Source organism: Gadus morhua, chromosome 7, assembly GCF_902167405.1.
Source record: "Gadus morhua chromosome 7, gadMor3.0, whole genome shotgun sequence".
In the NCBI taxonomy this organism is placed as follows: Eukaryota; Metazoa; Chordata; class Actinopteri; order Gadiformes; family Gadidae; genus Gadus; species Gadus morhua.
The window spans coordinates 28035051-28056857 of NC_044054.1; the positions used below are offsets into that span (position 1 = coordinate 28035051).

A 21807-nucleotide genomic window follows, 5' to 3' on the forward strand; every position below is an offset into this window, starting at 1 on the left:
GGGCCGAAGGCTCTCTGGGCGCAGGGTGGTGGTGGTGCTGCTGGGGGTGGTGGGGGTGGCGGGGGTGGGGCCGGGGGCTATGATGGAGGTGCTCGGGGCAGGGCCGGGCTCCGTCGCGGGGGTGGGGGAAGGTGGCCCGGGGGCGGGGCTGGCGGTGGAGGGGGCAGCGCCCGCCCTCTTCCTCGGGGATGAGGAAGAGGTCCGGGTTGTGGCGGGCCTGGCGGGGGAGGGTGAGGATGCGCTCGGGGGGCTCCTCGTCGCTGTCGGGGGGGTCCGACTTGTGGCGCTGCAGCGTCCGGAGGTGGGGGTGGGGGTGGGTGGGGGTCAAAGCAGGGTGGGCGAGGGTGGAGGTGTGTGTACATAGGATCAGTGGAACGACGGGGGGGGAGGGGGGGGGGGGGGGGGGGGGGAGGTGAAGACGAAGGAGCATGCAGCGCAGGAAACGGAAAGACAGAAAAAAGACATAAAAGAAGAGTGAACGTTACATTCAGGAAGACGCGAAAAAGAAAACACACACACACACAAAAAACAAAGAAACTCAAACGAGGTTCGTGGCGGCGAACGCACGCACGCACACACACACGACAACAAGGAACGACGACAAGCCCGGCGGGGGGAACGAAGCGGGAAATCGTGCGTCATCATGACGACGACGACGTTGCCGCGGCGACCAGGTCTCCGTCCCTTACCCTGGCGGCGTAGCCCCGGTGGGAGTCCGCGCGGTGGTCCGAGTAGTAGTCCTCCTCCTCCTCCTCCAGGATGTCGGACAGGTCCGAGCGGCTGTTGTCTGCGATGTAGTCGCCCTGGCGACGACAGAATCCCACAGCGTCAGGTGTTTACCCCAGGTACACCAGGACATGCCCACCCCCCCCCATGTATGAGGGCCCCCCCCCTAGGGGGTCGCTTCTGTACAGGGAGCTCGGTGTGTGTCACCGCACGTTAAGACACGTCTGGTGTGCATGGTGTGGCGGGTGATGGCTTCTTTTTAGCACCAACCTAAAGAAGATGGTGCTAACAAGCTGATAAGAAATGTATTAAAAGGTGTCAGGCAAAATGGGGCACGTTCTTTTAACAGACACGACTAGGGGGAGGCGTGGAAGTGTAAATGAGAATCCCGGAATAGACGCATGCACTTAAAGTGTGCCCTCGCCTGAACTTCACCCAGCCTGTGGCCAAGGCACCACTGCCCCCCCTGCCCTCCAAGCCCCCGCTACAGGACAGACCTCCACCCCCCCTACAGGACAGACCTCAGCGAACACAGAGCTTGCGTGTTGCCTGCGGATGTCACAATCTCTGTGTTCGTCAATCTACCTATCAAGTCTTAAAAACAAAATGGCGTCGACGGGTGATCTACTGGGATTCTGTGTGCATAAAATGTCCTTTTTATAAACAATCTGTAACCTTACAAAGTTCTTAATGCCTCGTTTTATATGTTAAGACCCTTATTATACTACCAAAGAAGTGTCGGGCTACTTCTAGCCTTTTAAGTGGTTTAAAATAGCGATTTAGTTTTGACCTAAACCAGTGCCCCCATCGTTCCAAGTTTATAGCGTTTTGATAGAATCGGCTAAAAACAGCCAACTGAAGAATGCTTCTATATGCGTTTTTTGTGCTCCAAAACGAACGTTTCAACTCGTTATCATACAAAACATATCCCAAATCCATTTTACACCGGAATTACCCTTTAAGTGAGTTTTTATTATTTAGTTATATTATTAATTATTTTTAATATTTGGCCTGTTAAAGGCACCCAGTGCAACTTTATGTAAACATTCAATGAAAAATAAACATTCAATTTCTAGTCTTTTTTACACGTAGTAAGTTTCAATAATATATCGACATTCAAGGAGCAAAGATAAGACGTCGCTGTGTGGTGAGAACTGATAGAAAATCGTAAACAACAACAATCGCCGGTGGGGAGAAGCCATTTTTCCATTGACTGGAAGCCTGCTTTATTTATTGTAGGTTACAAAAAATAAAGAAAATGGCGGCATTGTTGTTATCGATTTTCCATCAGTTCTCACCACACAACGACGTCTCATCTTTGCTGCTTGAATGTCGGTATGTAATGGTATGGAGTTATTGAAACTTACTACGTGTAAAAAAGACTAGAAATTGAATGTTTATTTTTAAGCCTCGAAAGTTGCACTGGGTGCCTTTAAGCCCTTTGAGACTGCTATGGTGATGAATGGCTCCACAAATCAAATAGAATTGAATTGAACTGAATTACCGGGGCCCTCCGGGCATACTGGGGGTCCTGGCCCTGGGACAGGAAGTCATCCATGGACACCAGCCGCGTGTTCTCCGCCTCCGACTCCGCCTCCGACTCCAGCGGGGAGGCGCTGCGGGGCCGCAGGGGGGGGGCGGCGGCCCAGGGGTTGAGCAGGTCGGCCGCCGGGGCCTTGGGGGGGCTGGGGACGCGCTCCGGGGTGCAGAGCTTGGCACTGGGCTCCTCCTGGAGGAATTCGGAGATGGAGGGGAAGGGCCGGATGGTCCCGGGGCTGTCGGCGTCCCGGCGGTGGTCCACCAGGACGGCCACCACCGCCGCCGGGGGGGCGGGGGCGGCGGCGACCGGCGGCGGCGGCGGCGGCGGCGCTGGTGCTGGGGGCACACCGGGCGGCGTTGCCGGCGGTAACGCCGCCGGGTGTGAGACGAAAGCGCTGGGCGAGGTCACGTTGATCTGCGGGAAACGAAGCGCAGGTGAGAAACACACCGGTTAGGACTCGAACTTCGAACCCTGGAGCGGTTGTTGAATGCGTCACAGCAACGGGTGTCCGCCGTGCCGCCGGGTGCGGTCGTACCGTGGGAGTGCTGGTGGCGTAGGCCCCCGAGACACCCGCCCCGCTGGGGGCCAGGGCGGGGCCCGGGCCGGCCCAGGTGTCCGCGTACGAGGCGCCCGAGTAGAGGGCCTCCGGTTGGGGCGGTGGCGGCGGCGGCGGCGGCGGCGGCTGGTAGTGGGGGTGGTGGGGCTGCTGCAGGTAGAGGTGGGGGTGGTGGTAGTGGGGGTGGTGGGGGTGGTGGTGTGCGGCGGCGGCGTCCCCCGCGGCGAGGAGGTGTGCCGCGGCGAGGGCGTCCAGCGGCGCCGTGTCGAGGGGCAGCGCCGACACTTTGGCAGCAGAGTTCCCGTACGGGACGGTGGGGGGCTGGGAGGGGAAGGGGGCGTCGGGGAGGGCGGGCGCGGCCGGTGCGGCGGGCGGCGGCGGCCCGGCCATGATGGCGGCCAGCTTGGCGGGCACGGGGGCGGCGAGGGAGTCGCTGGACTCGCCGTGGGCGGAGGTGGTGCGCACGGTGAGCTCCTGGGCCAGCTGCAGGCTGTGGATCTGGGACGGGCCCAGCAGGGCACTGCCCGCGGTGGGGGACGACACCTCCAGCACCTGGGGGGGGGCGAGGTCAGACACCCACACGTCACATGGAGGTACCAGTGATCAGACACTAGGGCTGTCAACGAATATTCGAAGTTCGAATATTCGTTCGAAATGGATCCAAAAACGCGAATTCGAACGTGAAATTTAATATTAGAATGTGAAAAAACACTCCCGCGGTACAAGCGCCTCTATCTGCTTTGTGAATGAGCCTCTGTCTGTTCGCGATGTCCCTCATAATATTCGAATGTGAAAAAACAGTCCCGCGGTACAAGTGTAACAGACTAGTATTGTGAAGAGCGAATGTATTTTATCCCCTCGGGGTTTCCGTACTTGGATATAGGTATTCCAGCTCGGCTATGCCATTCAATAAGCATCCGAAGTAGAGCTCAGGGAGCTAGTAGTCTGGCTGGTGAAAGCTGCTATAACGCAATGTTCTCGGCAAAGTCCGAGACAGCTTTTTTTTCATGAATCCGAACGGTGCGTAGTGCTGGCCCTTTCGCTGGCATGGTGGAAGACGTAGGCGACATGCATTTTTTTCTTTATCGATTTTAACAGGCCTTCTCGATAAATGGTAAGCAAAGCAAGGAACGTTACCACTAGCATACTTTGTAACATTCAGAAGCGGGCGTCTTCTTCAGGTTACTATAGTTTGCGCGCTTGCAGGTGTGGTGGTGAAATGCAAGCGATACAAAGTTGTGGCTTTTCATGATTAGGCCTCCACGTTACTGGGCTGTTTATAGGATATATATATATCCCACTAATTTGAACCATGGTTTTGTCGCATTATTGACATATTGACGGCAACTGCGTAAAATAGGCAACCAGATATTTGAATAGTTCGAATTCGTGATTTTTTTCCAAACGAACATTCGAATGTCATTTTTGAGCAATTTTGACAGCCCTATCAGACACCCACACGTCACATGGAGGTACCATTGATCAGACACACACACATCACATGGAGGTACCAGTTATCAGACACCAACACGTCACATGGAGGTACCAGTGATCAGACACCCACACGTCACATGGAGGTACCAGTGGTCGGACACCCACACGTCACATGGAGGTACCAGTGATCAGACACCCACACGTCACATGGAGGTACCAGTGATCGGACACCCACACGTCACATGGAGGTACCAGTGATCAGACACCAACACGTCACATGGAGGTACCAGTGGTCAGACACCCACACGTCACATGGAGGTACCAGTGATCAGACACCCACACGTCACATGGAGGTACCAGTGGTCAGACACCCACACGTCACATGGAGGTACCAGTGGTCAGACACCAACACGTCACATGGAGGTACCAGTGATCAGACACCCACACGTCACATGGAGGTACCAGTGGTCAGATCATATCGCTGTTCATCTAGCGTTCCCTGATGCATCAGAACAGTTTTTTCTTTAGAGACGACATATTATACCAACGGGTGCGAGTGTGATTAGCTGTTAGAAGCCATTTTGAAAATCTCATCTATCCAGCACACATCTAGGCGGACACGCCCACATGTGATGTCAGAAGAGGCCGATTTTCTAAACGGCTTGTACCGGCTAATCAAACTCACAGCTGGTGGAATAATGTTACCTTTCAATGAATTAAACCTGCGTGGATAATTGTTTTGTTCGAAACCAAGCAAACTCCACAATTAACATCCTGCATGCATATACATGAAAAAAACTAGCATCCCAATGTGTACGCTACTATCACAAGTTCAAGAATAGCTGTTTTCCACACAGCCCCTGAGGCATTCACGGTGAACAGCTCTTGCCTTCTTCTTGTCGGCATATATGGTGTAACCGGTGACGCGGACCCCGTTGGAGGTCCCGGCGGCGTCGATGGTGACGGGCAGCCAGCTGATGAGGGCGATCCCGGGGGAGGGACCCTGCTCCAGCTGCACGTCCAGGGGGGCGTCCGGAGGGCCTGGGGGGGAGAGAGGGTTAGGGTGGGAGCGGTAAGTGTGCTAGGGCAGCCCGTGGCCTGCTAGCAGATGGAGACATCCAAGCCAGTGTTTCCAATCATTTCACTTAATCCCTTATATTAATATACGTATTTAAACACCAACGACAACAGGGACAATGTCACATCTTGGACTAGGATGTGATCGGCCAATCATGGTGGTTTCTGAATTTTGAGATGCATAAAAGACGGCCGACTTCATTAACCTCTAACCTCTTCACGTTAACCCGACTTAAAAAGAATCAGGACACAAAAATGAAAGTGTACACACAATCTATGTTGTAATTTCTTAGTGGTGACCAAGTGCAGCTTCTATAATATGAATATTGGAAAAATGCTCTGAAGTCTAAGTTTGGGATCGAGCAGCTCACCCGAGAATTATCTCTGCACAATAACTAATCGTACACGTTCTCTATAAGACCAGAAGATTACTAGAGCCTCAACGTAGATCATCTGAACTGGTCATTCATCATAAATGGATTCAAAAGAAAGCTTTATATTGTGGAATATACGTATTTCCCAGGATAACAAAATACAAATGCAGTTTGAAAAGAGTGACCTAGATCTTCCACATCTATCTATATGTGGGCCTGGTTAGTATTGATTGGTTTACGTTAGCCTGGCTGAAATGTTTCTGTTCCAGGTCTTACTCAGTCCTCTGAATAGACTAATACGCTAATGGATTAGGTGTACTCAAGTGTATTACCGTCATTCTATGATACTATGTATTATGCTACACCACATGGTGCTATACGATGAAATAATATGCTGAACTATACTTTATTGTAGTAAACAATACCCTGCCACACTTACCTACCATAAACATACTATATTAAGTCTATGCTACACTACAATACTCTACTACTCTCTACTAGACTTTACTCCAGCCTCTCTATTATACTTTACTACACTCTCTTCTACTACACTCTACTAGACTTTACTACACTCTCCTCCACTAGACTTTACTACACTCTCCTCCACTAGACTTTACTACACTCTCCTCCACTAGACTTTACTACACTCTCTTCCACTAGACTCTACTAGACTTTACAACTCTCTTCTACTACACTCCACTAGACTTTACTACACTCTCCTCCACTAGACTCTACTAGACTTTACTACACTCTTCCACTAGACTTTACTACACTCTCCTCCACTAGACTCTACTAGACTTTACTACACTCTCCTCCACTAGACTTTACTACACTCTCCTCCACTAGACTTTACTAGACTTTACTACACTCTCCTCCACTAGACTTTACTACACTCTCCTCCACTAGACTTTACTAAACTCTCTTCCACTAGACTTTGCTAAACTCTCTTCCACTAGACTTTACTAAACTCTCTTCCACTAGACTCTACTAGACTTTACTACACTCTCCTGCACTACACTCCACTAGACTTTACTACACTCTCCTCCACTAGACTCTACTAGACTTTACTAAACTCTCTTCCACTAGACTCTACTAGACTTTACTACACTCTCCTCCACCAGACTATTCTACGCCCTTCTACTCGAGTGTAAGCGGGGCTGTCTCTGAACTGACCGGCCATGAGCGTGGAGAAGGCGGTGGTCGCGCTGCGGTGCTCGCGCCGCTCCAGGGGCAGCTCCCAGGGCGTGCGGTGCGGCCGCGCCTCCACCTTGACGGAGTACTGCAGGCTGGGCGCGAGGTTGCTGAGGCACAGCGAGTAGCAGCCGGCCTTCACCAGCTCGCACTCCTCCTCGTTCAAGGACACGATGTGCACATAGTTACTGTTGCTGGGCAGCCAGGAGAGGTGGGCGGCGGTGGCCGTGACGCGGTCCACGCGCAGCTGCGTCGGCGCCACGCACACGTCCCGCCCCACCAGCAGGCTGCAGGCCAGCCGGTCCGAGGGCCCGCGCTCCGTCAGGCTCTGCACCGACACGCGGTACGCCTTGAGGTGCACGTCCAGCCGCTCCAGCACCGCCTTGGTCTGGGCGCCGAACGGCACGTTGAGCCGCAGCTCCTGGTCCACGTACACGTTGTAGCTCCACACGTCGCCCCAGCCCGCCGCCACCAGCGGCGGGTCCCAGCCGATGATGATGCTCTTGGCCAGCTGCTTGATGAGGGTGAGCCGGCGGGGGTAAGGCACGACGTCCAGCCCCACCTCGTCCAGGTCCAGGTCCAGGCCGTTGGTGAGGGGGGGCGGGGTCGGGGGGGAGGGGCCGGCGGCGGCGGCGGCGGCGGCGGCGACGGGGGGCGACGGGGCGGGCGTGGCCGGGGACAGGGTCCTGGGCGCGGGCACGGGGGGCGCCGCCGCCGCCGCCTCGGTGCGCTCTGAGCCGCGGGGGCCCGCCGCGGCGAGGTGGTGCTGGTGGGGGGGCAGGTGGTGCTGGGGGCTGGCACTGTGGAGGCTGGCGTCCAGCAGGGAGTTGTGGGAGCCGGGGTCCGTGGTCTCGGGCTGCTGGGAGCCCATGACGTCGTCGTCCGACACGCGCTCGACGAAGTTGGAGGGGACCAGCCCCCGCCGCCCGTCCATCAGCTCGCCTGGGGGCGGGGGGGGGGGGGGACAACGCTTACACCAGAGCCATAACCACTACATTCAGGGCATTTAGCCGACGCTTTTATCCAAAGCGACCTACAGCTATGCTGTGTTCCAATATCCATACTATCCGTACTTGCTATACTTAGTTTGAGTACGTAGGGCGTTCCTATTAAGATCGGGGCGAAAATAAGTGTACTGAAGGACCCGGATGGTGTACTCAAAACGGTCAAACCGCGAAGGGTGGATCGATGTACACTTTTCATACTCAACGGCAGCCATTTTAGCTACATCATTTTGTAGTTTGTATAGCTTTTATAGCTTTTTATAGCTGCTAGGCTTAAAGAGTACACCGTTCAAAGCGGGATGTTTGTTGCAGGGTTTGGAACGACACTGACATCTGAAAATCAGCCCACCTAGTGAGCGTGTAGTGTACTACGTTTAAGTGTACTCATGGAAGGATGGATATTGGAACACAGCACTAGACTGGGTAGCCCCGCCCATTCTGCCGCGGTTTGAGCTCGCCCTGAGGGGGTCTGGAGGAGACCAATACATTTCTTTCTAGTTTCGATACTTTTTTGCCGCAGCCAATCACCAAGCCGCCTTTTCCCACTGGCACGTTATTGGCTGGTTTAAGACACTAACGACAGGGAAGCGACGGCAAGCGGCCAATTGCGTACAGCCTCGTTTGACCTAGGCCCATTGATCACGCCTCTTGTAATGAAGAAAATGACAGCAGCTTCCCCAAACCAACGTGCAACTGACCATTGAGCTTAGTCTGACAATAGCCAGGCTAACCAAGAGCGGCTAATGCACACATTCACACACTGACGGCAGAGTCAACCATGCAGGGCGACAGCCAGCTCGTCGGGAGCAATAAGGGTTGGGTGTCTTACTCAGGTGACACCTCGGCACCCTAGCTAGGAAGAACCGGGGATTAAACTAGCAACCTTCCGGTTACAAGCCCACCCGCTCTAACTCCTGAGCTAAGCTGACCCACATAGCACAAAAACCACCGCACTCATTAAACAACGCTGAAAGCGTTCCAGCGCATGCTTTCAGAAGGGGCGGCGAACCTTCGTAGAAGCCGTCGTCGTCCATGTCACCGTACACGTAGATGTACTCCCCGGCCGTGAGGGGCAGCTCCACCTCGGGGTTGTCGTTGGGCCCGTCGTAGGGGTTGTAGCTGCATGGGAGAGCAGCAGAGACGTTAGTCACCGAGGGTGGGCTACCCTTCTTTTTATGATTAGTATTTCATTTTTGGTGTACGAGTTTTCGTACACCACTGTTACATTGTAGTCAACATTGGGTTCAACATTTCAACTGACATCTTAACATATAGCCTTAGTGATGATACATTTTTTGATGAAATAAAAACGATTAGGCCCAAAAAGTATTAGAAATCGGTCTTGAATTAAAAATTATTAAAAAAAAAGAAAAGAAAAAACACACATGGATCAAGTGTAAAGTTCTACACGAAGCACCCAGCTCTCATCTTGTAGCAAATATACTGAAATTAATTTCCCCATTTGGCCACATATTTTCGAGAGGTGTGCTTCTCTGAGACGGCGGTGGACCAGAGGAGGCGGGACCTCTGACCTGTATCGGCCAATGAAGACCTGCAGCTTGGCGGCTCCCCTGCTGGCGCTGTAGGGGGCGGGGGCGATGTCCACGTCCAGCTCCTCCACCTCGCTGGCCGTGTCCACCTGCGGACACCAAGGGAACACGCTCAACCACCCGGGTCCACTGTGGCTCCACTAGGGGAGCCTGGACGAACACGAGCATCGAGTAAAGGGTTAGATTCCCCCCCAAACTAAGAATGTCTGCCCTCCAGGTGTTGTAAAGTGTTTGGGGACAAGCTGTATAGCACTTGACAGATTGTTTTATATATATATATATCAGTGGATGCTTCTCCATTGAGGAGAGGGAGGAAGATCCTCCCTAACATTGTTGAGAATAAAAAATTTAGATTGCCCCGACTATTGTAATGAATTAATGCCCTTAAATATGACTACTTTATTGCCTTTGAATATATAATGTTCGTTTCCCTGGGTAAAGGGACATTAGCACCCCCTATCGCCTATTGACAATTACTTCAGGGAGGAACGTCCTCCCTCCGCCGCCGTTGACTCCCATTCATTTTCCCGAAAGTACTGGCGGCCGGTGGATAACATGGGTTTCAATGGGAGAGAGGAGGAAAATCCTCCTCTGAGTGGGTGGGACCTTAAGGGGTCTGATTCGCGCAAAAATCTATCCGTCTGCGCTATGAACCAATAAGCAGGATCCCTGGATGTTGAGCAGTATTGCCAGATTGGTCCGATTTCCCACCCAATTGGGCTACTTTTAACCATGTTAGGCTGGAAAAATTATCATTGGGCGGGAAATCTGCCCAATCTGGCAACGCTGTCGATAACAAACCCGGTCTGCATTGCCGCGGTGCTCAGTCTGAGAGCGCTATCGCAGATTTCACGCAGCACACGTGAAATCTGCGATAGCGAGATCCTAAATGCACAATGGAAACATTGGAAACGGAGGACATTGTTAACGTCTTATTACAAAAACCATTCCATTCATTCAGAAAGAGGTAGACCACTTCCCAAAATCAAGGTCATCAGAAGTAATGGCAACGTCAGTGTTGTGAGTGCTACATGGTTTGCTAGGTACGCATGACTTACTGGTAGCATTACAAGCAATTGTAACTGAAAATAAACATAGCTAAATAACTTCAGTCAGTGAGGGCAAAAATATACGCCAAATAATAGGCCCAGATTTTTTTATTTACTTTTACAAATCAATAGTAGGCCTGATTTGACTAATATGCTTTGCATCCTTTCCTTCTCAAATTACAGTGATGCCACTGGTGGCTTTGTATACATTTTGTTCACATAACTCCCTCCCTGCTATTTTGTAGTTCACCAAAACACCCTGAAACAACTTGAGTCTCACATTCTTATGCCACCATACACCAACAGTGCAAGCAGGCCAATGGCAACCAAGCGCGCAGTCCTTCCTCCCTCACTTTAAAAACCACCAGCCGCCACTGATATATATATATTAGGGGTGGGAATCTCTTGGCACCTCACGATTCGATTCCGATTATGAGGTCAACGATTCGATTCTAAAACAATTATCGATGCAACAATTTTTTGATGTCAATTTCCAAGCGTGATTTTCCAAAATATACATCTGAGTTTGCTAATCACTTCCTACTTTTGTGACGATCATTAAAGACATCAACAGATGAATTAACTTATCTAATATTTTATTAGAGAAAAAGCTTTTGTCACAAATAGGACTTTCTATGAACAATGCAGCAAGACAATATGGAAGCATGTAAAAAATAGGCTACAGTTTTCTTTTCTTTCTAATCTTTCTTTTCTAGGTCATTAAAGAAAAGGTTGTTCTTGTGTCTGGCTGTGAGTTAGCGTGCATGCTATGCGTAGGCTGAATAGCAATCGTGTCAAGACAAATCAGATTGGCCAATACACACTGAAGATAAATTTAATAATTTTAAAATTACTAAAATTATCCCTCTCTGGTGAAGAGAGGGATAATTATTATTTTTGCCAATATTATTTTTTTTGTTTTTTTATTCTGATTATTAATTTATCTGCATCGAGACGGAATAGTCCTAGAGAGAATTGCGATGCACCGATGAATCGATTATTTTTCCCACCCCTAATATATATATATATATATATATATATTAGAGCTGTCAAGCGATTAAAATATTTAATCGTGATTAATCGCATTAATGTCATAGTTAACTCTAATTAATCGCGATTAATCGCAAATTCTTTTTCTATGCTAAATATCCCTTGATTTTTTTGTCCCATAATTCTTCTCATTTTAATTCTCTTATCAACATGGTGAAGTGCATCGGCTTGCCTTGTGCAAATGATTTTTTATTGATAACAACATTGGCATATACACTGATCAAAACAGGACGATACAAAAAAAGAGCCTATAGTGCAATTAAACGACTGCTTTGAACAAATGTCATTTGAACATAGCAGTCAGGCTACTGCTTCTTTGTTTTGAGCCAAAGAAAATTTATTTATTTATTTATTTATTTTTTTTTATAAAGTAATTGCGTTAATCGCGCGATAATTTTTTTAACGCCGTTAAATTTGGTTTGCGTTAACGCCGTTAATAACGCGTTTAACTGACAGCTCTAATATATATATATATATATTGTATTATTCCATTTACATTATATTTAGGGCATTTAGCAGACGCTTTTATCCAAAGCTACCGACAGTAAGTACATTTGTCAGAAGAAAGAGAAACAACAATATCTCGCTGTCAGTACAATAAAGTAAAAAGTTAATTATAACATAAATCCACTTAGAGTGTTCCTCTCGAAGGCAGGTTTGTACCTGATGCTGGAAGCTTGTTCATACTTCAACCTTACAAAGTGCACCATACCGAGTTTGTACTTTTACATCGTACATTAAAAATACATTCTGGTGTCACGTATACGAAAGTGAAATTGAGAAAACGCAACACACTTCAAACCCAAACACATATCATTATTACGGTATTCTTATATATATTTTTTTTAAGGTTGGGGAGGAGGAGGAGGAGACAGGAGGAAGAGGAGGAGGAGACAGGAGGAGGACGAGGAGGGGGGGGGGGAGGAGGAGGAGACAGGAGGAGGAGGAGGAGGAGACAGGAGGAGGAGGAGGACGAGGAGGAGGAGGAGTAAGGGGAGACAGTAGAAGTGATTGTAACACTCTGAGTGCCTCCCCCCCAGGAACACACAAAAGGTCATGTCAGGTTGAAAGTTAAAACGACAATGGGGGATGAAGGGGGAGCTCCCCCCACATCATGCACCTGGACCTGGGGGGGCGTACCTCGTGCGCCGAGCTGGACTTGTGGGGGCTGAGGTGGGCGTCGGAGCGGGGGCTGAGGTGGGCCGACTCGGGGGACCTGCTGGAGGTGGAGCCTGACTTGCTGACGCTGATGGTGGGCAGCTCGCGGTGCTTGGTGGCGGGGGCGCGCTCCACCCGGCTGAACCCCGTGGCGTGGGGCGAGGGCCCCAGGGAGCGCAGGGGGGCCGCCACATCTAGGAGGAGGAGGAGGAGGAGGAGGAGGGAGGAGGAAGCAGGCACAGGAAGAGAAGGAGGAGGAGACAGGAGGAGGAGGAGGAGGAGGAGGAGGAGGAGGAGGAGGAGGAGGAGGAGGAGGAAGGGGGAAGGGGAAGGGCACGAGGACGAGGAGGACGAGGAGGACGAGGAGACAGGAGAGGAGGAGGAGACCGGAGGAAAAGGAAGGGGAGAGAGAAGTAGTGAGAGAAAAGGAGGAGGAAGGGGAGGGAGGTGATGCAGGGAAGGAGGTAGAAGGAGAGACAGGAGGAGAGGAGGAGATGAAGGGGGAGAAAAGGGTGAGGTAAAGTAAGAGGAGAGAGTGGAGAGGAGGAGGAAGTCAAGGAGGAGGAAAGAAAAAGTTAGAATAGATACAAAACACACAAGAATAATTGCGAAAAAAGGAATAAATAATGACACAGGTGCGAGTAGCTGTGGGTATAAGATAATGATGCGAGATCTGTGTCAATGTCGCTGAGCTTATCTGTCTATCTCCACAGCTACCAACAGTCTCATCACAAGATAACGGTAAAAAAAATTATATACATTTAGGGACGACCACACATAACCCCAAAAATGCCATCATATGCGTTGACATTCATCAAAACCAGGTTGGACAATGAAAGTACATGAATTGGACAGACATGCAAATTCAGCGCGTAAGGTAATTTCCCGTTGTTGTCATGCCTCAGCTAACATGGAGGTGTCAACAGGCTGCAGAGCGGGGGGGGAGGACGAGGGGTGGGGGGGAGGACGTATGGTGGGGGGGGGGTGGGAGGTGCTCAGAGTGTGACATGCGAGAGGCGAGAGGTTGAAACCTGGCTGATTAAAAGAGTGAAGTGAAATCCTCTGTGTCCATCTGTGCCCGGGTTCAGAGGTCACGGCGGGGCAGGGAGCGCCTAAGGGGCTTAAGCCCAGCTCTGCGGGCGGGCCGGCCTCACCTTCAGGTGTTGACCTTCGTGTTGCACACTAAACCACGCTAAACGCCCGAGGCCCCGCGCTGCAGCAGCGGGGACAAAACGACACCGATCCGTTCTCACTTCCAGAGCGGCGGGAACAATGCTTAGAAAGTGGTCCAAGAAACTGTGCGCCACCTCTTTAAATCCGTTTTTCGGGGGCCCCTTTCTAAACGTGATCCGGTTCAACGTGTCAGACCTTTGGTCATGTGACTACAATGCGACCCTGGCCAACGGTCTGAGCAAGACCAGAGCAACGGAAAATAACAGATCGGTCAGGGGCTGTAATGTGACGGTAGTTATGGGACACGGCAGGCAGGGAGTCGGGCAGCATGCTCCGCCAGTGGGGCGGTGACCTTGGTGAGGTCAGGTGAACCGACAGGCGAGAGGGTGAACACGGGGGGAGGCGGTGAAGGAGAGAAGGTTTATACCCAGCAGGGGCTCCCCAGCCCACGCGTCGGGGCATGGGGGCAGAGAGTCCCCTCCCTCTAGGCTCCAGAAGGCTATGTCACTCAGTAGCACCAGATCACAGGTGCCACTGCAGTCTAGAACACAGAGGACACAGCACCGCCACTATGACCACCACCACCACCTCCACCTCCACCTAAACCTCCTCTCTGGGCTGAGTGGAGACCCGACCAGCCCAGGGCACCCTTGTGGATAGGCTTGGTGGAGGACGGCACTGAATTACACAACTCTTTAAGACGTCGTTACGAAGAAGCATGCCAGCGACAGTGGAAAACTAAGACTGAAGGCTGACACTACGCCACGTGGAAATCCAACATTGAATTGTTTGACAAACGTCCATGCGCTTCAGTTAGACCACAGACACGGAGAGCTTGACAAAATGCCTTCTCAGGCAGTATACGTTGTTTTATTATGGGGAAATACAGATTGAAAAGATTGTTTTGGTGTTGCGAGGCAGGAAGATGCAAAAATAGGAACTGCAATATCACGCGGTACTCGCGTCACACATGATTCAAAACACGATTACGGGTTTGATAAGAGCAAGACCCCTTAAACTGACGATAGCATAAATGATTGGTTTCATAGTACAGGAATGAGTACCCAGAGGTCTGTCCTCATGAGGATACAATATAAAACCCTGAGTCAATAATATACATGTGGTCGGAACCACAAGTGGAACCATTCCGAGACCACCCTGAGGTTGTGTGAGGTGAGGCGAGTGCACTGGGTGTCGTTCTTCCCCGTTACCTCGCTCCATAGGCAGGCCCACCACCCCATTGGTCAGAACCGAGAGGTTGGGGCTGGAGAGAAGGCTAGTGCTGGCCAGGTCCACCTTGGAGGTCTGCACACGGAACTGGTCCAGCTCGTGGGACAGCATGCCAAACTGCTCGCTCTGACTGCGGCATTTCTCCTCCAGGTCGCGTACCTTGGTCTGAAAACGCACACAGACACGCACACGCACAGGCAGAGTTCAACATCAACCTCAGTCCGGATGGTTTGGTGGTTATCATCATTAATGATAAGGCATAGCCATGTCTAAATTGGCCCCGTGTAGCTCTAACATGTCTCTGCAAACATTGACATATCTCCACAATCTAGGAACGCATTGTATCGGCTCTTGCAGAAACCATATCAGCAAAATAATAATTTTTGAATTTCCGAATCGGAATAGCATGTTTGCTCAGTCATTCACTGACAACACATGTTCAACCTTTATTTACAGGCTTGTGAAATAAGTTTGGCAAAGGAGACTAGGTCTCTGCAAGACACACTCAGTATCAACCTAGATTAATTCAGAAACAAACACAACGACAAAACAGGGAAGATACAGGGGCTGGACAAGACGAAACGGGGAGAGATGAAGGAATAGTTATGTAAGGGGTTAAACAGCTTCTGCAAAGGGTAGCGTAGCATAGCACAGCGAAGCAGGGTTCAAAGTGGAACGATGCTTGCGGCACTCTGGCCGAGGTTGGTCTGTGAGAACAGGTTACAAAGGGTTAGCCGGTGGGCCCCCTCTGGGACTTTCTGTAGGCGACCGGTTCTCGCTTCCGGCTGCGGTGAGCGTTTCCTGGCAGGGCCGTCTCAACAACCATCATTTCCTGTCAACCCCCCTCACACCTACATACGCCTGAGCCCCAGGTTTCTGGTCTGCAAGCACCGCTTATCTGACTGAACGGCGGTGAGCTGCTAGTGGGGGAAGAGCCGGTGTCTCTCTTGATGGTTTAGCGGCCTGTTATGCGCAAAATAACCTTTGGTAAGCAGTTGGTAGATCTACTGACGTTGTATCAGCTAACTTGGCACATTTTCAAACCCTTATCTTGATGGTACGGACGCAGCTTGGGTGAAGCACCCTAAACGTACAACACATGTGTTGACTGAAGCTGCATACTATGACACGTTTGGATCCGCTGATCTCATGTTGCCAGGGTGCATTGTTTCCGTCACACACACTTGGCCATTACGAAAATTAAACATCAGCTTGGTTTCTGCCGTCAGAAGCGTAAATATATATTTATGTGCGACGAAAAAAACGAAGGGAACTGCTAAGGGAATATTATCCACTGGTGGGATGCAATCGGTGGCTTCCCTCGCTAACATCCCCCCTACTGCGTGACTCTACACTGAACATTAACGCTACAGGTGGGCATGGCTGTGGATGTGGGGATGGGGAGGGCACGCAGGGGGCTTCTATCTGCAGGGGTCAGAGGTCGCCTGTGCTCAAGGGGAAGGTCGGACAAGGCAGGAGGAGGTGTGTGTCGGCTGGTACCTGCATGCAGTCCAGTGTACTCTGGTTGGCAGAGGAATGAACACGACAGAACACACAAATGACACACAGATTTAGAAACACACCCATGCTTGAATGAAAAGAACAACTGCAGGAAGGAGTACGCGTTTAGTTAACAGAGAAAGTATTCGTTTGGTTCACAGGGAGGTCGCACGCGTCGAAGGCCTAAGCACCGGCTTATGGCTTCATGCTGATCAAATGTCTTTCGTTTATTTAGCATCCCAGGACTCTGTCTCTCTCTCTCTATAGCAATAGAGGCCAACTCCGGTGATGCCTTGGACATGGTGTGGTAGAGAAGGAAAGAAAGATAGAAAGGCAGAGGAAGAGAACAACCCAAAGCCAGAAGGAGAGCGCTTCGAGTGGTTGATCAAACCACGAGGAACTATACCCTACCAGCTCTCTCCGCCACACAAACTGCTTCAACTCCTAAAACGAAGACCAACGATAAAATGCATGAGCAAAAATAAATAAAGTCAGTTCCTTTAGGTTACAAAGCAGATAAGAGAACAGACGGTGTTTGCAGTGGGTGTGGGTATAAATCAGTTGTTTGTTGAGGAAAATGTGTAATCATATGAATCCCTGTGTAATATGGACTTGTCTAAGTAGTATGCTCGGCACAAACTAAAGCAGGAAAATAAATAAGGCGCCTTGATGCGGCGCGATGAAGCCATCTGCTGAAACCGTCACCTCTAACGGCTGCTCTGCCAGGTGCTTGGATCAAAACAGCGTCACAATATCACGCATACAGCATTCTGCTGCACTAATGGGGAGTCTTTTTTTCGAGGAGGGCGAGGGCGAGGGCGAGGGCGAGGGCGAGGGTTAGGGCGAGAGAGAGAGAGAGAGAGCGAGCGAGCGAGAGAAATATTAACACTATATATAGTATGTATATTTACAAACGTGTTCCTTTACTTACTAGAGAGAGAGAGATTTGTAACGTTTGAATCCCCCCTGCTGGGAGAGATTCAATATTCATGCACATTTCGTTTAATGTTATCGGGTGATTCGGGGGGCCTGTCATGTGATGCAGCGTGGATGTGATGTGTGAGGTGACTACTGTGTGTGCTATTCTCAGAGAGGTGAGGCACACTCTATATATATATATATATATAGCTGATATAGACTATATAGCTGATATAACTGCTGTGTATCCTATTCTCAGAGAGATGAGGTACTCTCTCTATATATAGCTGCTATGGACTGACAATAGATAGAGTTGGATTAAGAGAGAGGGAGAGAGTGAGGGAGAAAGAGAGAGAGAATGAGATAACAGTGTATGTCTTGGACTTCAGTTTGAGCCACCTGAGGAGGACACACCTGTATTAGCAGAATGACTTACCTCCAGCATGTGCACCACCCCTTCATGCTCTCTCTTGGCGAATAACTGAGCCTGAGAACCATACAAGCACACAGCACCGTCTGAGTTATCAAGATGGTCGTCGCCCAGGTTTACTACGGCTACGCTTCAACATCAGGCCCCGTTGTTGAAAGGTGCCGCCAAAAATAAAAAGGCCTCTCGAGGTCTACCCCGAGGTTGCCTCCTGCTGGCTAAACGCCGGCATTTCAGTTAAAGGAAAATCCCCAAAACATACCAAACAACCGTATTTTTTTGTGTCAAAAAACCTCAACAAAAGTCAGGAGGTTTTTAAACAAGGGACACTATCAGAACGCAAGGTTAGGTACAAGGGGGCTAGAGTAAAGCCATGGCGCTTATGGGACCCACCCACTGGTCTGGAGCACATTACTGGTACCATTTACTTTTTATTACTATTCCCTTGTGCAGAAGATACATTCACGTCGGGCCTGCTCGAGGGCCTACTCATTACCGACTCGAATCTGAATACGTTCCCTAAAACGCTTCGATTTGAAGCACATGGGGTATCTTCCTCAAGGACTACAGGACATGGGGATCGAACCCGGAACCCCCCCGCGCTGCCCACTCACCCGCTGCAACCGTTTGATCTCATCCTGTTTGAACTTGAGGATTGCCAGTGCCTGCTCATGTTCCAATTCCAGCTGCTGTCTTCGCTCGGCGACCTCTCGCATATGCTGCAAAACACACAGGAAGACACCTCGGCGTCAAAGGTCGATACTCGATAATCGATTGGTTCCGATTGGGACACGAGGACGAGGTGATTGGACGAAGGATTCCTCTGCTCTCGTTACCTTTAGGACCTGCTCTAGGTTCTCCAGTTTGGCACGGAGTCTCTGGTTCTCCTCGAGAACGGAATTGCGTTGAGCGGTCACTTCCGAGAGGTCTTCCCTCAAGTCCTCATTCTCAGCCCGAGTCTGCAGAGGAATACAGAGGACAATCGATTCAAAAAGACGCAGGGGGGGTCAGAGTTAGGCCTAGGCGCCGACAAACAAGGGTTCAATGTAAGCAAAGAGAGCCTCTATATGCGAATAACCATTTGCCTATTTAATTTACACAGGGGGTAATTTATGTTTTTATTGATAAACGACTGACATTTTTCCTAAATTGTAGGGTGAGATCAGTTATGGCTGTGCTTTAAGGGAAAGCTGAAAAACAATGGAACAATAGTGGTGTTTTGGCGGGCGTTAAATGACCCAAATGGACCCAGGAAATGTGTCCAGTGATCGGATTGGATCCGATTTTTTTAAATATATAACCCCCTGATTATGTCAGAGATCCTTGCCTGCAAGTCAGAGAAGAAAGCGACATGGGATCCAAAAAAAGCTCACGTACTGGTAAAAACATGATCGATGTTGGAAACAACATATGGTAGCCTGCTAAAAGGAGACCAAAATAACAGAAAGACCTAACATGAATAGGCAACGGTTTGGCTTTAAAAGATGTGGTGCGCTGGTCTTAAACGCAACCCGGGGCCACGATACTATAAAGGTCTTTGATCCTACGGTTGGGACCGACCCGTGTAGACCTAAAGTGTGAACACTGACCTGGTCAAGCAGCTGCGCCTTCCTCCTTAGGAGATTGGACTCCTCCTTTAGTGAACCATGTCTGCCTCGCTCATCCTCGAGCTGGCTCTCCTGCAGAACCCACACACAGACACACAGAGGTGACCTTCATCTCCCGGACGCTGTGGCTGACGAGGAGCTCCCACTGCCTGCCTGCTGACAGGCACCAGAGAACCTAGTCGTCGCCTCCTACCAGTCACCTCGGTAAGAGGAGTTCAATAAGGGGGTGGAAGAATGCTATGCTAAAAACTCTCATCCCATCATTTCTAGGGGTCGACCGATATGGACATTTTAGGGCCGATGCGGGCTGCCGATTTTCTTGAGCCGATGCTTGGAGCCGAGACTGCTTTTGCTCCCTCAATTGACATCATAAAGGGACACAATGATGGTAACAAATGTCACAAGTCGAAATTTAAAAAAGGAACATTTATGGAACTGTCTGTCTGTAAATTATGAGGTATTTTCTTTATTTTTTTTCTTCCCCGGAGAAAAAAATATATAGAAAAGACCTCATGATTTGAATCGGCGATCACTATTCCTTATCACACACAAAGCAAAATCATTTCAAATGTCACGATACAAGGTCAAGAACAGGCAGGTCCACATACACAACGTACAAATGTTGTTGAGGCACTGTGCTACACGGCCTGGTGTCAGCCTGCTGAACCAGCCCAGGCAGCTCTGCATTGACTCTGAGAGGAGCCAGTGACGCTCTGCCCTGTGAGAGAACAATAGCACGGCCACAGCTGACCTGAGCGCCTGCCATGTGTGAGCAGCTTAGCAGCTGCAGAACGGACCAGTCGTCCAGGGCTGGGAGTGGAGAGGGGGGGGGGGGGGGGGGCGGGGAAGGTCACTTCCTTACCAAATCCAGACATCTCTTCTGTCGCTTCTTTACTTCATGCTCGAGGTTTTCACATTCTTTTCTCTTGGTGCACAGCTCTCGTTCCTGGGACGAACACAAGGAGATATCGCAGAGTGAGGCCTTTGCGTCCTTCAAATACCGACATTCCCATTACAACAACGTTCATTCCAGGCTTCATTATACACAGGATCAACAATGTTTCCATGAGGAAAGAACTCAAAAACACACGCAAGACCTTGGCTCCGACATATGATTCCTTGACATGCCGGGTCAGCGCCCTGTGTGTGTAGTGATGCACAATCCATAGGCTAAGTCCCTCATTCCTGTGTTGACCCCCAACATGTCAGCGATGGATGAGGCATTACCAAGCTTAGCATCCTTTAATTATTCTAAATGCAGATTACACGGAGGTCCAGCAAAGGCGAAATCAGCTTATTTCAGCATGGAGATGCTCCCATAACCGTCCAGCACTATCGGAGGTTGGAGAGTAGCTATGGCAGTCAGAGAACCCAGGGGCTAATTGGAAACAAGTGAGAGCTTGCTGGGAAGAGTCTGGCCGGTTAAGATGCTACTGACCACATGATTCATCAGAGCGTGTTTTGTGGCCTGACTTGATGGCTGGTCGTTCTAAACTGCATGCAGTACAGAGAGGACACCACTTTACTTGCAGATGCATGTCAGTGAGGTTGAAAGTGCTTCTGACTGCCAAGAGAAATCAGCTGTCGTTTGTTGCGGTTCATTGTTTGAGATACGAATTTAGCATGCTTTTCCAGCCACACAGGCCCTGTAAACAGGGCTGAATTCAGACATTATTCTGCATTACTCATGGCAAACGATTGGTCCGTGGGTAGCTTGTGGAAGAGAGCTCTAGAGTGAACCAAGGCCAAACAGCTGTGTCTATTGTATGTGTCATATAGTATATGTATACAGTATAATATAGTATGTTCTATACCTACTACTGTGTTCTGTGACTACTCTCAGCTCAGCTTGCATTGAAACTGCACAACATAAAACATGAAATGCAGCCTTGGTTAATGTTATCCCTGTATGCCAGCTAAACATACATAAACAAGCCACTCTTGACACTCTTAAACTATATACCTATATTTGAGTTTTTTGCTCACGAAGAAAATATATCATCATGTCTAAATGGCGATATTCTTTATAGGTTTTAAGGTTTCTGCTTCCACTTTTTATAATTATACCGGCGGGGATAAATGAAGAAGGCCAAAAGCAGGGTAAACCAATTCAGAGTAATATGGCAACTCACAAGTGTTTGCATAAATGACCTTTAAAGGTCTGGTGACCTTTAAAGTAAAGATCCACCAGCAACAACAACAAAACGCTACTCATCTATTTCCAAGACCGCCATTATAATTCC

At 49.9% G+C, this 21807-nt stretch overlaps 1 protein-coding gene across 1 annotated transcript in view; it reads right to left on the reverse strand.

The window, feature by feature from the left end:
- tspoap1 (TSPO associated protein 1) overlaps positions 1-21807 on the reverse strand; it is a 67141-nt gene that overhangs the window by 13367 nt on the left and 31967 nt on the right. Inside the window, exons 9-27 of the mRNA XM_030361090.1 lie at positions 20427-20510; positions 19547-19636; positions 18794-18916; positions 18572-18676; positions 17967-18017; positions 17024-17056; positions 15094-15277; positions 14310-14423; positions 12692-12903; positions 9435-9541; positions 8912-9021; positions 6881-7840; positions 5146-5297; positions 2970-3374; positions 2627-2680; positions 2231-2575; positions 690-803; positions 110-286; positions 1-40 (exon numbers count right to left, since the gene is read on the reverse strand). The exon at positions 1-40 is cut by the window's left edge and continues 557 nt beyond it. Coding sequence (XP_030216950.1) covers positions 1-40; positions 110-286; positions 690-803; positions 2231-2575; positions 2627-2680; positions 2970-3374; positions 5146-5297; positions 6881-7840; positions 8912-9021; positions 9435-9541; positions 12692-12903; positions 14310-14423; positions 15094-15277; positions 17024-17056; positions 17967-18017; positions 18572-18676; positions 18794-18916; positions 19547-19636; positions 20427-20510 — 3460 coding nt within the window. The remainder of the gene's footprint in view (positions 41-109; positions 287-689; positions 804-2230; positions 2576-2626; positions 2681-2969; positions 3375-5145; positions 5298-6880; positions 7841-8911; positions 9022-9434; positions 9542-12691; positions 12904-14309; positions 14424-15093; positions 15278-17023; positions 17057-17966; positions 18018-18571; positions 18677-18793; positions 18917-19546; positions 19637-20426; positions 20511-21807) is intronic.